This window comes from Ranitomeya imitator, chromosome 4 (genome assembly GCF_032444005.1).
Source record: "Ranitomeya imitator isolate aRanImi1 chromosome 4, aRanImi1.pri, whole genome shotgun sequence".
Taxonomy (NCBI): Eukaryota; Metazoa; Chordata; class Amphibia; order Anura; family Dendrobatidae; genus Ranitomeya; species Ranitomeya imitator.
The window spans coordinates 355,357,538-355,373,977 of NC_091285.1; the positions used below are offsets into that span (position 1 = coordinate 355,357,538).

The window sequence follows — 16,440 nt, forward strand, 5'->3', positions numbered from 1 at the left end:
TATGGAGCATCTTATGGGGCCCATCATGAACTGACGTTTCTGGATTGTGAATCATGGGGTAAGCAAAACAATTGTCAATGGATCTAGATGAAAAGGTAGTTGAACTGTATAAAACAGGAAATGGATACCAAAAGATATCCACGAAATTGATAATGCCAGTCAGCAGTGTTCAAACTGTGATTAACAAATGGAAAATCAGGGGCTCTGTAAAAACAAAACAATGGTCAGGTAGACCAACAAAAATTTCATCCACAACTGCCAGGAAAATTGTTCGGGATGCAAAGATAAACCCACAAATAGCATCAGCTGAAATAATGGACTCTCTGAAAACTAGCAGTGTGGCTGTTTCAAGATGAACAATAAGGAGGCACTGGAAGAAAAATGGGCTGCATTATCGAATTGCAAGAAGAAAGCCATTACTGTACAAATGCCATAAAGTATCTCACCTGCAATACGCAAAACAGCACAGAGACAAGCTTCAAAACTTCTTGAACAAGGTAATTTGGAGTGGCGAGACCAAAATTGAACTTTTTTTTGGCCACAACCATAAACGTTACATTTGGAGAGAGGTCAAAAAGGCCCATGATGAAAGGAACACCATTCCTACTGTAAAGTACGGAGGTGGATCACTGATGTTTTGAGGATGTGTGAGCTGCAAAGGCACAGGAAACTTGGTCACAATTGAAGGAAAGATGAGTGCAGCACGATATCAGTAAATACTGGAGTCACATTTGCAATCATCAGCCCGCAAGCTGCGCATGGGACGTACTTGCACATTCCAACATGACAACGATCCAAAACACAAGTCCAAATAGTCCTGTCGTTGGCTACTGCAGAACAAAGTGAAGGTTCTGGAGTGGCCATCTCAGTCTCCTGACCTCAATATCATTGAGCCACTCTGGGGAGATCTCAAGCATGCAGTTAATGATAGACAGCCCAGGAATTTACAGGAATTGCGGGCTTTTTGCCAAGAAGAGTGGTCAGCTTTACCATCTGAGAAAATAAAGAACCTCATCCACAACAACCACAAAAGACTTCAATCTGTCATGTATGTTAGAGGGGGCAATACCAGGGGTGAACCTAGCCTTAGGCGAACTTCAAAACGGCGCCCCCAAACACATATACAGTACAGCCCCCCTATAGGGCTCCCATCTCATTTACAGTCTCCCCCATACATTACATGAGTGATAACTATTGTACATTCTACAATAGGTCATAAATCAGACAGTATAGTCCTCCATACAGTATTCTGGGCACCACAGTGCTCCATACAGTATAATGAGCCCCATATATTGCTCCATACAGTATAATGAGCCCCATATATTGCTCCATACAGTATTGTGGACACCGCACAGGGCCCCATATAGAATAACATGCCCCATATATTGCTCCATACAGTATAATGAGCCCCATATATTGCTCCATACAGTATAACGAGCCCCACATGATGCTCCATACTGTATAATGGCCACACAGTGCTCCATACTGTATAATGGCCACACATGATGTTCCATACTGTATATGGCCACACATAATGCTCCATACTGTATAATGGTCACACATGATGCTCCATACTGTATAATGGCCACACATGATGCTCCATACTGTATAATGGCCACACATGATGCTCGATACTGTATAATGGCCACACAGTGCTCCATACTATATAATGGCCACACATAATGCTCCATACTGTATAATGGCCACACATGATGCTCCATACTGTACAATGGGCCCACATGATGCTCCATACTGTATAATGGGCCCACATGATGTTCAATACTGTATAATGGCCACACATAGTTACTCCTACACACGCAGCTGTGCTCCATATACCTTGCACACACGGCTCCATTCCGTACTCACGCGGCTCCGCTCCATACACCTCGCACACACCCGACTCTGCTCCCTACACCTCATACACACCTGGCTCTGCTCCATATACCTCAAACACACCTGGCTCCGCTACGTACACCTCATACACACCCGGCTCTGCTCCGTACACCTCATAACACCCGAATTAAGTTTTTTATAGTTACTTTACTCACTGCTGCTGGTTACTGCTCCGAGTCCCAGCAATGTGTGTGTCCGACTCCCAGCACACCAGCCAGCAGGTCAGGAGACAGGGCACCTCCTCTGCACCTCAGCCCGGGCGGGTGGTAACAGCCACCTGCTGGGCACACTGCACGTTAGCTTGTTTGTGACACTGTCTGCAAGTGTCAGAGCAGGGATTGTAGGGAGAGTCAGCACCACGTGTTCTAACTTCTGACTGCTGCTCTGCCACCCCCTGTCTTTAGGAATGTTCTGCTGCTTGAGGCAAAGTATTCAACTTGCCTCATGATAGCAGTGCTACTGGGCAATACACTGTATTAAGAAATTGGGTATGTGAACTTTTGCTCAGGGTCACTTGGATGTTTTGGGTTGTCATTATGATTTAAAAAGAGAAAGCACAGTAGGTTGACAATAAATGGTTTCTCCCAATCACTAACCAAGAGTGGAGAAAACGTTTTGGTGTTATCATTCATATTCTCTGATAAAAAGCCATGAAAGAAAAAATTCTGCCAGAGTATGTAAACTTTTGAGCACAACTGTATGTATATTTATATATACATATATAAAATTTCTCTTTTCATGTGCTTCAAAGAGTTGACTACTACTGGAAAACACATTTTCATTGCCCCCAATGTGCATAGTAAAATTAAAACAACATGCTTATCAGCATGGTTCCTCCACTCTGAGTGCTGTTTCCCCTGGTGATTTTTTTACATTGTTTATGTCTCATGTACACTGCAGCCCATCAGCAGCCACTGATTGCTTGTGTCACTGGAATCCTGCAGCTAATCAATATCCACTGATAGGCTGTAGAACTCACAATTCCATCAGATGGAACATTTCTGTCTGACAGAAGTGTGAAGCTGTAGCCCATGAGCGTCCAATGATAGGCAGTAGCATTTATGTGATTGCAAGATTGACAAGGGACACAGAACTCAGAGTGGAAGAACAGTGTTGGTCTGGGAGATAAGTATGCTCGTTTTATTTTACTAGACACGTTAGTGACATTGAAAAAGGGCTGTTCATGTTTTACTTCAATTTTTAAAAAAAATTGATTCAGACTTCTGTATTGAAGTGAAATTAATATTATTCAGCTCACCCAACTATCGGCCAATAATCACAGGAAATACAGTAAATAGGATCACTTGGAAGAGTCAATCTAGCACAAAAGGTTACAAGTCAGTAGGGGATCCAGTACACATGAGTAGATAAATTCAATGTTTATTCCAAAATTGCTTAAACATCTTCAACAGGGTAAAATTAGTCATGGCTAAGAATCAAAGGGTTCAAATTTTGAAACTCGTAATATCTACAATGTTTTGTACACCTTTGCCTAATTTTGTTATGGACTGTACACTGATGAAGATGTTTTAATGATTTTGGAATAAACACTGATTTTATCTACTCACATTTGTTGGAACCCCTGCTGCCTTGGAACCTTCTGCAATAAAGTGCACTGTCCTGGCAGCATTGTCCTATTAGGTCCTAGTAGAAGTAGTAAAATTGCAAAGATGAGGACACGATTGCAATGGCAACCCACTAATTGATCTATGGAGGGACCAATGGGATTGCAAAAAGACCTCCTCACCTTACCCACTTCACCCCCGTGTGACTTTTTATATGTCGTGATCACTATAGAACTTAGCATATAAGGATTTAAACTGTAGTAATCGTAGTTATATTCAATCTTATCATCTGCAGACAGCACTCACATGTATTCAGCCATCTCAGCTCTGGGGCTCATTCCATACTCCCCCACCTATAGGGCTCCAATTGTGAAAAGTTTAAATATTCAGCTATGTCATGTACACTGTAATAATGATCATATTCATTCTCATGAGAGTCCTTGTCTCTTGCTGGTACATATTACAGACTTTTTGAATACCCAATGTGACAGGGAAGTAAATAGTTAATATACCCAGTTGCTGAACCTAAAATATATTTGCTACAAGCACAGCCATTGATCCATTGATGAGCATTATTAGTTTCCCAGAATCACACAAGTAGACAATGTATAATCTGTTTGGTGCTGTACATCTCCATCTTATGGCATCTGATGACCAGGATCTGTGTCTACATAATACATTTATGTGCATGAGACCTTGAAGAACTCAAAAATTGTCTCACAAGCGCTTCAAGCCAAAGCAAAAAGCCAAAGTGATTTTATCAAAATATAGCAATTATTCCTGTTTGTAGTGGCAATGATTAATGACAATTTCAATAGGCGATGGTTATTAGCATCTCTAACAAATTCATGGAACCTTGAACACTAGTTGTTCTGCCTCATTTGGACAGAACTAATTATAGAATAGACATCTCCATTTGCAAAAATGTTGGGAAACTGTGTAAAATGTAAAGAAAACAAGAATGCAATGATTTGGAAATCTCCTAGGACTAGCTCACACAAACGTATAACTCAGACGAGTGCAATCCAGTGAAAGAAGTTATTGCACTCAGATGAAGGTTATTCAATGAGGCAGTGCAGATTTGCATTTTTTTTCTCATCTATACTTGGCGTGAGAAAAAAATCGCAACATACTGGGACTTCATTCCAAAATCGGATGGGTGCTAGAAAAAAAACAGATGCCATACGGACCATCAGAGTGACATCCTATTTTTACAGATGCATTACAATTCTGCAACGTAGCAAACTGTAAATGGTCCTGTAGATGATTAATAACTGCTGAATAAAAAAGGGATTACATACGGACTGCACACTGACAAGATACGGATGACAAAAAAAGTCTCACTTTTCTGGATTAAAATCAGATGGATTATTTATACGCTTGTGTGACCCCAGCCTTATAGACATATTTTATTCATAACAGAACATAGAACACATATCAGAAGTTGAAAGTTAGACATGTTTCTATTTCATTTGAAAAAAATAACTAATTTAGTTTAAATTTAATCTAACAGGAATAACACATTAAAAAAAGTTGCGACAGGGTTAACAAAAGCTGCAAAAGTAAGTGATACTAATGAAAAACAAATATTGAGTCAATTTTCATCTACATCACAAGACTGTCCAAAATGATGTACATAGAGAGGCAGAGTCTCTCAAATGCAAAGATGGTCAGAGGTTTACCAATCTGTGAACAACTGCATCTAAAAATTGTGGCACAATTAATAAAAAATGTCCATGATGTAAAATTGCAAAGACTTTGAATATCTTACCTTCTATAGTATATAATATTATCAAAGGATTTAGAAATTCTGGAGAAATACATGTACACAATGGAGAAGGCCTGAGACCATATTGGATGCTTGTGATCTTTGAGCCCTCAGGCAGCATTGCTTTGAAAATAGACATAATTCTGTTGTGCAAATAATTGCGTGGTCTATGGGACTACTTTCAGAAATCATTACTTGTTAACACAGTATATTGTACAATCCACAAGTACAAATTAAAGCATCAGGCTGCCAAAGAAGAATCAATACAATACATATATCAATACAATCCAGAAAAGCTTCTCTCTTCTGTGGGCCAAAGTTAATTTAAAAATGGACTGATTACAAACTGTTCTGTGGTCAGATTAGTAAAAAAATGTAAATTCTTTATGGAATAGATGCCATGTCCTGTGGACTCAAGAAAAGAGGGGCCAACCAGCTTGTTTTTGGCTCATAGTTCAAAGACTTCCAATTCTGATGGTGAGGTTGGATTAGAGCCTATGGCATCGACAGCTTAGACCTTTTGAAATACGCTAACAATGATGAGCATTATATACAGGTTACAGAACAACATATGCTCTCATCCAGACAATGTTAGAGAAGCCCTTGCATATTTCAGCAAGATAATGCGAAACCACATATTGAATCCATCACAAACAGAATGGCTATCCAGGAGAGCAGTTCGGAAGATGAGCTGGCCGCATTCAGTGCAGTTTTTTGCCAACAGAAAACATTTGTCATATGATGAAATGAAAAATTCAGCAAAGAAGCCCCAGGACTGTTGACCTGATAGAATCCTACATCAGACAAGAAGGAGAAAGCGTTCCTCTCGCAAAACTCCAGCAATTGGTCTCTTCACTTCTCAGAAGTTAACAGACTGTTGTAAAAAGAAAGGGTGATGCTTCACAATATTAGACATGGCCTTGACCCACGTTCTTGGAGATTTGTTGCCGCCATCTATTTCTAAATTATTTAATTTTTCCAAGTGAAATGGAAACAAATATTAACTTTCAACTTCTGATTCTATTCTGTTCTATGTTCGGTTGTGTATAAAATAATGCTGTAAGAGATTTTCAAATCATTGCATTTTTGTTTTCTGTACAGTTTCCACAGCATCCCAACTTTTTTGGAATAGGGGTTGCATGTTTGGGAGCTGTTCTAATTTAAAATAAACATGCTGCTATCATCCATTCCTAGGTGCTCAAAAGAGAAGGCTAAAAGAATAGCATTTACATTTTTTCCCATTGCTTCATGGCTTCCTATGTACCAAATCAAGGAATGGATTCTCAGTGATATCGTGTCAGGAGTCAGCACTGGCCTGGTAGCAGTCCTACAAGGTAAATTAATCAAGCCAAACAGTATCATGGAATTGGGATACTCCTGGTGTAATTATTTCTAATAGCTTTTTATACTGGTGTTATTCCCTACAGTTCTCACGAATACATAACCAAGTTTAATTGATCTTTCTCGTAAATTATAACTTTACCGTACATCATTTCAGGTCTTGCGTTCGCATTGTTGGTAAATGTTACACCAGATTATGGACTGTATGCAGCATTTTTTCCAGTCATCATCTACTTCTTTTTTGGCACATCTAAACACATATCAGTTGGTAAGTTATTTCACTTATATAAATAAGGAAGGAAATAATTATTTTATTATTGGGGTCGACAAAGTTATACTGGGGCGCCAAGGACCCACCAGTAACATTGACTCTGGGGCAACACTGTTCATCTACATGCATGGCGTTGGCTTTTCCCCAAAATTTTTTTGTTCTCGCGTCCATGCAATTCTTCATCTTATTCTTTGATGAAATTTTCTTCCTACACTTTTGTCATTCAACAATTTGTTTAATTGATTTACCTTATAATTTTACCTTTGAAACTCCAGCTTCCCCTCTGCCTAATGAGCCTCTATTATGGACTTCCCCCATGCTCAGGGTCTTTCTCCTTGAGCTCAATGATATTCCTTTACTGTAAGGTTGAGTGTACAGTCAAATTCTCAGGCAAGTGGGCATCTATACAATCTTCATGGCATAACTGGGCCTTCCCACCCAGTGTAAATGACTACACCACCTTTCTGTGGTAGCGAGTAAATAGCTTTGAGAAAGTTCATAAATTCTTCTCGTCTTCTGGCCTTCTCTCCTTGAGGTACTGAGATAGAAATTCTCAAATCCTTCTTCAGAATTTTTCAGCACTCTTTAAATAAAACATTGGTTGTCTATCTGCCTGCCTGGTTTTGATCCAATATATACTTTAACATCATTGAATGTATCTGCCAATCATCTCCACCTTCCTTTGTCTATTCATTATTGACTAGCTTTTCCCGCCACATTATACACAGTTATGTATGCAGATGGGAGACAAGCTTGGTGGCTACAGGAGACAGTGCTTCCTGGAAGAATGCATGATTAGTTGGTTCTTCCTGGTCCATAAACATCAGTGCAAGGGAATCTGCATACAAAGTCCTCATGTGCAAGTACATGTTCCCAGCACAGATAGCACTGTTGGTCCCTGGCTTTCATGAGAATTGTTTTCAGTAGTGTGCCTCCAAATGTGAAATGTTGCATGAATGGTAGCCTGCCTGCAGTTATCTTACGTCTGGTCACGTGTTTATAACATGGCCTGTGCTATGTTCCATATCTCCCTCACTAAGGTTCCCTTGGAAACTTTATTATATTACAAGACTTTCGCTCTCACTTTTCCTCAATACGCATTCCTAACTTTTTTTATTTTTAGCGGCAAGTAGATCATGCTTGGAAAAAAAGAGTACATACTATTCCTGGAAATTCCCAGAGGCCAGTGTAAATATCTTTATGCCAACGAGTAGCTTACAAGTGACACAGGCTACATTTTTTTAACATTTGGAACTCATGGAAAGCATATACCCATCCACAGTTGGCAAGTGATTGTCTGTCCTTTGGGTAATACTGTGTTGTTTTGACCTCACCCTTTACATTTTCTGTGTGCCTCTTCCCTTCCATATCTCCGTTACCTGTCCCCCTTCCTACCACCTTCTCTTATTTATTTTTTGTGTTTACCTGTTTTGTTGTCCCATTCTTTATTCTAGGGTTTTGATGTTATATGCCTTTCTTTTATGTTCACTATAACAAAGTACTGAAGTTGTACTGACTTTTGGTTATGTTGCTAAAACAATAAAATATTGGGAAGAGAATATCACCTTTGCTCTTTCTATTCCTTATAAGAGCATACATATTGTTAGAGATGAATAACAAGTAGTCAGAACCAATATATTACAATTTCATATAGAAGAGATTCAGTGAACCTGCTAATACTGTAAGTTCTTCTAGACCTTCTAGTAAAACTGTACTTTTACAGGTCCCTTTCCTGTACTCAGTTTAATGGTTGGCACTGCTGTGCTGCGCCTGTACCCTGATGATGACACGGATCTAGACTTGAATGATAAAAGAGTTGTTGTAGCTGCATCAGTGACTGTCCTAGCTGGGATCTTTCAGGTCAGTGCTAGGGGGGCATCTCACTATTCTCCGATTCCAACGGTATACTAAATTCTAATAAAGGCCAATGTGTTATTTTCTTGTTTTACAGTTGGCTCTAGGGTTGCTGCAAGTTGGATTTATAGTCATCTACCTGTCGGACTCATTGATTAGTGGTTTCACAACCGCTGCTGCTATTCATGTTTTAGTCTCTCAGTTAAAATTTATATTTGGCTTAAAAGTTGATCCGTTTAGTGGACCATTGTCATTATTTTATGTAAGTACTTTTATACATATATAATATTTTTTACATGTTTTCTTCTTACTGTTCCAAATACAAAAATATAATTACATTATTATTACTTAATTACTCTCTTACCCGTGTGATGATAGTATCACCTTCCCCCTGCAATAACTGCTGATTACTGGAAATTTCAGATCATTGAACTGTGGTGATTGACAAATTATTGGCTGTAAAAAAAAAATTGTGCAACACCTTATGAATACTTGTGCCACTCCTCAAATATAGAATATTTTTTTCTTTGACTTCACATGGGCATTTTTATGAAAAAAGGACTAAGAAAAATAAACAGTTATTATTATGTTATGTTTCTTGAATATGAAATGAAAACTCCAGTTTCATCCCACCCTAAAATTGATTGGACATTTAGAATACCTATGCATACTCAAACTTATTGCTATTCCTAAATTCACAACAACAGATGACTAAGCAAGTACTCACGTTAAATGGTCGTTAGGTCTTAACCACTATTGTGGAATAGCTAATGCCTAGCTTGTATTTGCTTTCTTTATCAACATAATCCTGTTATCATGGTATTTGGTGAATCTTGCAGTCAATGTATAAAGGTTATCAAAAAGTAGAGGCAATTTTCCATGTATCTAAGGCCTCATCCAGACGTCTGTGTTGCACGTACATGTTCCATCCATTTTTTTCACGAATACAACAACATGTATTGTATCATGGTTGAAAATTGACAATAAAAGTCTATGAGCCCATGAAAAACATGAACAGTACATGGATGGCATCGGATGGCATTGCAAAGTATAGGAGAAGTTTTGTAATTTACTTATTTCTTCATCCCGCCGCGGAAAACACTGATAACACACTGATGGTAAAACGGGCACACAGACGACACATGGATGGTAAAAGCAGACACACGGACGATACACTGATGACACACTGATCCAAAAAATGATAACACCTGTACCATTTTTCATGGACATGTGAATGAGGCATGAAAGAGTCCTCTGGGGTCAAAAAGTCACAAGGGGTGTTGTCACAAATATTTAGTGACATCTTGCCCTTTTGCAGTGGACTCATCAATTTTTCATGAACCTTAGAAAAAGCGTTGCACATCAAATTTACTATGATATCCACTATGCGTTGTAGCTAAAATCAGCACCAGATATTTTGAACTCAACTCTCATTTTCTGCTACAATCTCAGCAGAAAAAAGCTCCAAATTAATAAAATGTGCACCTCTGAATAAATTTGGTGCACCTCTAGTAGGCTGTATGGTTGAGCCACCTCCCTAGTGTTCGGGTTCGGTTCAGTTCGTCGAACAGGGAGGTGTTCGCCGAACTGTTCGTCGAAGGTTCGACGAACACCGTCAAACCCAATTGAAACCAATGGCAGACAAACACAAACACATACAAACACATGGAAAACACATAGAAAACACCTTAAAAAGGTGTCCAAAAGGTGCTGCTCAGAAGACACAACAAACATGGAAAAGTCACAACTACATATAGTCATGCAAAAAGAAAAGAAGTGGAGGAGTAAAAGGAGGAGGAGACACAGATATAGGCATGTCATGCCCTTCTAAAATCAAGAAAGGCTGGAGTAAAAATCTAAACTCACTCTACCAACGCCCAGACGTCTTGACAAAAAAAATAAAAAAAGAAATATCTTTAGGTAGAATGGCGGCGGGTCCATTCAGAACACTTTCCTTAGAAGACGTAGTGGTACCCCCGTTGGGAGTTGTGCCAAAAAATGAACCCAATACATTCAGACTAATCCACCATTTGTCATATCCAAGGGGCAGGTCAGTAAAGGACAACACCGGCGTGGAATCAAGTACAGTACTATGTACTCTACCTCCTTTGATGAGGCAATCATGCGGGTCAAGAAGTTGGAAAGGGGCACCCTAATGGCCAAAACAGACATTTAGGGGGTGTTCCGGTTACTACCTGTGCCTCCGAATAGTGTCCTCCCATTGGGCTGCTTCTGTGAAGGAGCATACTATATAGATCGCTGTTTGCCCATGGGGTGCTCCATATCCTGCTCACTATTTGAGGCGTTTAGTTGCTTCCTCGAATGTGTCATCATGGACGTTTGTAAGGCGGCACATATTATCCATTACCTCGACGACTTCTTATGCCTGGGCCCAAAAGATTCGCCACAGTGTGAAAACGCGTGGTAGTCCACCTGTGAGAACGAGAGAGCTGGAGGGAGAGTGGACACCCCAGAGCCGAGGGGTTAGATTGAGAAAGAAAGAAGGCGGTGTAGCTTGCTTCATGGGTGGGGTACTCTGCTGAGTAGCAGAAATTGCTACTAGGCCCAAAAGGATTTCCTGGGCCAGATGCCGTTAAAAAATAGTAGTTAGATAAACAGGCGGTGTAGCTTGCTTCATGGGTGGGGTACGCTGCTGAGTAGCACTAAATTCTACTAGGCCCAAAATGATTTCCTGGGCTAGATGCAGTTAAAAATTAGTAATTAGATCAACAGGCGGTGTAGTTTGCTTCATGGGTGGGGTACGCTGCTGAGTATCACTAAATTCTACTAGGCCCAAACGGATTTCCTGGGCTAGATGCCGTTACAAAATAGTAGTTAGGTAAACAGGTGGTGTAGCTTGCTTCATGGGTGGGGTACGCTGCTGAGTAGCGCTAAATTCTACTAGGCCCAAAAGGATTTTCTGGGCTAGACGCCGTTACAAAATAGTAGTTAGGTAAACAGGTAGTGTAGCTTGCTCCATGGGTGGGGTATGCTGCTGAGTATCACTAAATTCTACAAGGCCCAAAAGGATTTCCTGTAACGGCATCTAGCCCAGGAAATCTGTTTGGGCCTAGTAGAAATTAGTGATACTCAGCAGCGTACCCCACCCATGAAGCAAGCTACACCGCCTGTTGATCTAATTACTAATTTTTAACTGCATCTAGCCCAGGAAATCGTTTTGCACCTAATAGCATTTTGTGCTACTCAGCAGCTACTATTTTGTAGCGGCATCTAGCGCAGGAAATCCTTTTGGGCCTAGTAGAATTTAGTGATACTCAGCAGCGTACCCCACCCATGAAGCAAGCTACACCGCCTGTTGATCTAATTACTAATTTTTAACTACATCTAGCCCTGGAAATTGTTTTGTACCTAATAGCATTTTGTGCTACTCAGCAGAGTACCCCACCCATGAAACAAGCTACACCGCCTGTTTACCTAACTACTATTTTGTAACAGCATCTAGCCCAGAAAATCCGTTTGGGCCCAGTAGAATTTAGTGATACTCAGCAGCGTACCCCACCCATGAAGCAAGTTACACCGCCTGTTTACCTAACTACTATTTTGATTTCCTGGGCTAGATGCCGTTACAAAATAGTAGTTAGGTAAACAGGCGGTGTAGCTTGCTTCATGGGTGGGGTACGCTGCTGAGTATCACTAAATTCTACAAGGCCCAAAAGGATTTCCTGGGCTAGATGCCATTACAAAATAATAGTTAGGTAAACAGGCGGTGTAGCTTGTTTCATGGGTGGGCTACTCTGCTGACTAGCAGACACTGAAGCTTTGGAGCAGACCTCTGAATCCCAGGCCATAGTATGAGGAAACAACTCTGCAAACGACCACACCCACCTGGAATTGACGATGGCAACGTCATGTAAAACTCAGCAAGGGGACTAAATAAAGAGTCTCCTTTTTTTCCAAAAATTCGGCCACAGACACCACTTAAGTGGCATCAATTTCGCCAGAGTTTTTTAAAACGGTTGGTGAGGTGATTTTCAAAAATCATCAAGCTTTTAGTCTCCCCAAGATGACACAGGGGTAGAAAAGTCCTTGCGGATCCAGGATTTATTCATCTTGATGAACGTTACTCTGTCTACATTGTCACTGGACAGCCGCGTGCGCTTACCTGTCAGCGCACCAGCAGCACTGAACACACGTTCAGAGAGAACGCTGGCTGCGGGGCACAACAAGGTCTCCAAGGCGTGAGTGGCGAGCTCAGGCCATTTTTCAAGATTGGAAGCCCAAAATGAGCAAGGGTCCAGTTCCACAGTCATGTCATCGATTACTTGGAAATACTCTTGTACCATCGTCTCTAGGCGTTGGCTGTGCGACAGACTTCTTGTCTCCTGTGGCCTTGCAAAGGATGGTCTAAAAAAATCTTGAAACAATTGGAAAAAAATGCTGTTACCACCAGATACGATGTTACTGTTACGGTTTGAGTGATGACTCGATAGTCCCACGGTTGGCATGTTAGAACTCAGAGATTGACTACGTGCACCACTGGTGTTTTGTGAAAAAGCAGATGTGAAATTCTGTAACAGTCTCTGCTGATGCTCCTGCATGCGTGAATCCCTTTCTATGGCAGGAATTATTTCGCCAAATTTGCCTTTGTACCGGGGATCTAAGAGTATGGCAACCCAGTAGTCAGCATTATTTTGGATTCTGACAATCCGAGGGTCATGTTGCAGGTAGTGCAGCAAGAAGGCACTCATGTGTCTTGCGCATCCAGGAGGACCAAGTCCTTGTTGTCTTGATGGTGGCGAGGTGAGAATCATGCTTCCTTTGTCTGCCCTCTCCCCCCAACCTCACACAACAGAAATTTGATCAAGGTCTCCCTCATCTGATGAGTCTTCCATGCCCTTCGCCAGTTCGTCCTCCACTTCTTCCTCGCCTCCTGCACCTTCCTCAACAGTTTGGCTGCTACCATGCGCCCTCAGTAACCCCTCTCCCTCAGCCTCCAATGCCGGCCGCCTTGGTGCTGCCAACTTTCTTGACCTTGGAGATATGTTCCCTTCCGCATACGACTCCTCCTGTTCCTCCTCCTACTCCTCCTCCTCTTGTTCCACCACCTGACTCCAAACACTGTGTAAGGTGTGCTCCAGCATGTAAATCACCGGAATGGTCATGCTGATAATGGCATCATCAGCACTAAACATCTTCGTTGCTATTTCAAATCTGTGCAGAAGGGTGCATAGGTCCCTGATCTGAGACCACTCCTGCAGCGTGATTTGCTCCACCTCTTGATCTCGTTGGCCCAGGCTATACGTCATAACGTATTGCATCAGGGCTCATCGGTGCTGCCACAGTCGCTGCAACATGTGCAGAGTTGAATTCCACCATATGGGAACATCGCATTTCAGCCAGTGAACTGGCAGGCCCAACGACTTCTGTAGAGATGCAAGTCGTTGAGCTGTGGGATGCAAACGTCGGAAGTGAGCACACAGCGACCGTGCCCTCTGCAGAAGCCCATCTAGTCCGGGATAGTGGGATAAAAATTGCTGGACAACCAGGTTCAAAACATGAGCCATACAAGGCACGTGTGTGACATTGCCCCGGCGAAGGGCCGCACCCAGGTTTTGCAACATTGTCGCACACAGCCTTCCCTGGCTGCAGGTTGAGTGGAGTCAACCATTGATGGAACTCGGTCTCCAGAGCTGACCACAACTCTTCAGCTGTGTGACTCACATTTCCCAGACATTTCAATGTAAACACTGCCTGATGTTGTTGAGCCCTGGTGACAGCATAGTGAGGAGGTGTGCAGGATTCCTTCTGTGCAGGTACAATGCGGGTGGCATTACCAGACAGGCTTTGGGTGCAGGTGGAGGACCAAGAGGAGGTTGAGGAGGCAGAAGCAGTGGAGGAACTTCTAGATACAGAGGATCGATGAGCAACTCGTGGCGATGGCAAGACTTGGACAGCAGCCCCTTCTGATGTTGCCGTACTTACCCAGTGCCCAGTCACCGACATGTAACGCCCTTGTCCATGTCTACTCGTCCAAGTGTCTGTGGTGAAATGCACCCTGTCACACACAGAGTTTCTCAAGGAAGCGGTGATGTTGTGTGCACAGCTTTCTTTGAGAAGTAGTGGTGACTGGGCATCTGGTACTGGGGCACTGTGACGGACATAAGGTCTCCAAAATCCTCTGTGTCCACCAGGCGGAAAGTCAGCATTTCTGTAGCCAACAGCTTGCTGATGGAGAAATTCAACCTCTAAGCTTTGTCATGGCTAGGAGGAAATGGTCTTTAACTTGTCCACATCTGAGGGACTGAGGGCTGGCTGCCGTGCTTAGACGGAGTAGAGTAGGGTGTCCCCGGCAAACTGCTGGTCTGTGAGGAAGGTGCAGGCGGAGATGTTATGTTGCCTTGATCAAAATGTGGTGTCGATGTCGGAAAGCGCTCAACACCAGCAGGTGTTTCCTCTAGTAAATGTCCTGATGACCTGCCAATCACACTGGCTGTGGCGAGTAAAGAGGTGGAAGGTCTGCATCCAAAACCATGTGCGACTGCTGTCCCTACAGTCACAGAGGATGAAGAGGACATGGATGCATTTGATGGGGCAGACGGTGGTTGACCCGGCCCACTAGGCCACATTGTAGCACAGTGAGCTTCCCACTGCAACTTATGCCTCATATCCATGTGATGGTTCATGCATGAAGTACTCAAGCTAGTGATTTTTTGGCCTCTACTGAGATTTTGTTGACAAATCTTACAGACAACATGAGTTGGGTCATCCTTTGCGATGTCAAAAAATGCCCAGGCTATGCAAGGTTTAGAGCCCGTGCGACCTGAAGAGCCACCACGACTTCTGGTCTGAGGCACAGTTGGGGTTGAGGATGCAGTTGTTGACGTGCTTCCAGTACTCTGTCTCTGTCCAGGAAGGGGCACCGTTACCTTGTTGTCAGACTCGTCACTAGCGTCCTCCTCCACCTCCTCTGCTGATCTCATGGACTGACGGACTGGGGGTTAACAGTAAGTGGGGTCTACAACCTTGTCATCATCATCCTGTGTGGTCTCACACCCGTCCTCAGAGCCAACCTCTTCCTGCCCCGACCGAAAACTCAAGTTTTCGTTTCAATCAGGTATCTCAGTCTCATCATCATCTTCCTCATTGTCTCCACCAACAGGAGTTACAGTTTGGGAACGAGTGTCTACATTATGCTCAGAACCTTCTTCATCTGGGCCTGGATCCGACTTACAAAGATTCTGGGCATCAGTGCAGATCATTTCCTCATCTGGATTCACAGAAGCTCTAGAGCAGACCTCTAATTCCCAGGCTATAGTATGAGTAAACAGCTCTACAGACTCAACCATGTGTGTTACCCCATGCTCAGACGGGCAGCTGGAGACTTGGGAGCTGTGAGGAAGCAAGTGCGATTGGGGTGACAACTCTGAGGACTGGAGTAGTTGTGATGTTGAAGTTGACATGGAAGAGTGTTGTGAATTCTGTGGCCAAGCTCACTCCTGTGGTCAAGAGTGGTACTGCGGTTTCTGAGTTTCCTTCCTCAGGTGATGAGGTTAAGTTGTTAGGTGCTGCTCTATTTAACTCCACCTGGTGCTTTGATCCTGGCCTCCAGTCAATGTTCTAGTATTGGTCTTGCTTCCTCCTGGATCGTTCCTGTGGCCTGTCTATCCTGCATAAGCTAAGTTTTGCTTGTGTTATTTTTTGTTTGCTATTTTTTCTGTCCAGCTTGCTATATTGGTTTTTCTTGCTTGCTGGAAGCTCTGAGACGCAGAGGGAGCACCTCCGTACCG

At 42.5% G+C, this 16,440-nt stretch overlaps 1 protein-coding gene across 2 annotated transcripts in view; it reads left to right on the plus strand.

The window, feature by feature from the left end:
• The window catches only part of LOC138676115 (chloride anion exchanger-like), a 149,448-nt gene that overhangs the window by 5,348 nt on the left and 127,660 nt on the right, over positions 1 to 16,440 (plus strand). For both annotated transcript variants that reach the window (XM_069765043.1, XM_069765044.1), the window contains 4 exons: positions 6,421 to 6,560; positions 6,725 to 6,835; positions 8,562 to 8,698; positions 8,790 to 8,954. In XM_069765043.1, coding sequence (XP_069621144.1) covers positions 6,421 to 6,560; positions 6,725 to 6,835; positions 8,562 to 8,698; positions 8,790 to 8,954 — 553 coding nt within the window. The remainder of the gene's footprint in view (positions 1 to 6,420; positions 6,561 to 6,724; positions 6,836 to 8,561; positions 8,699 to 8,789; positions 8,955 to 16,440) is intronic.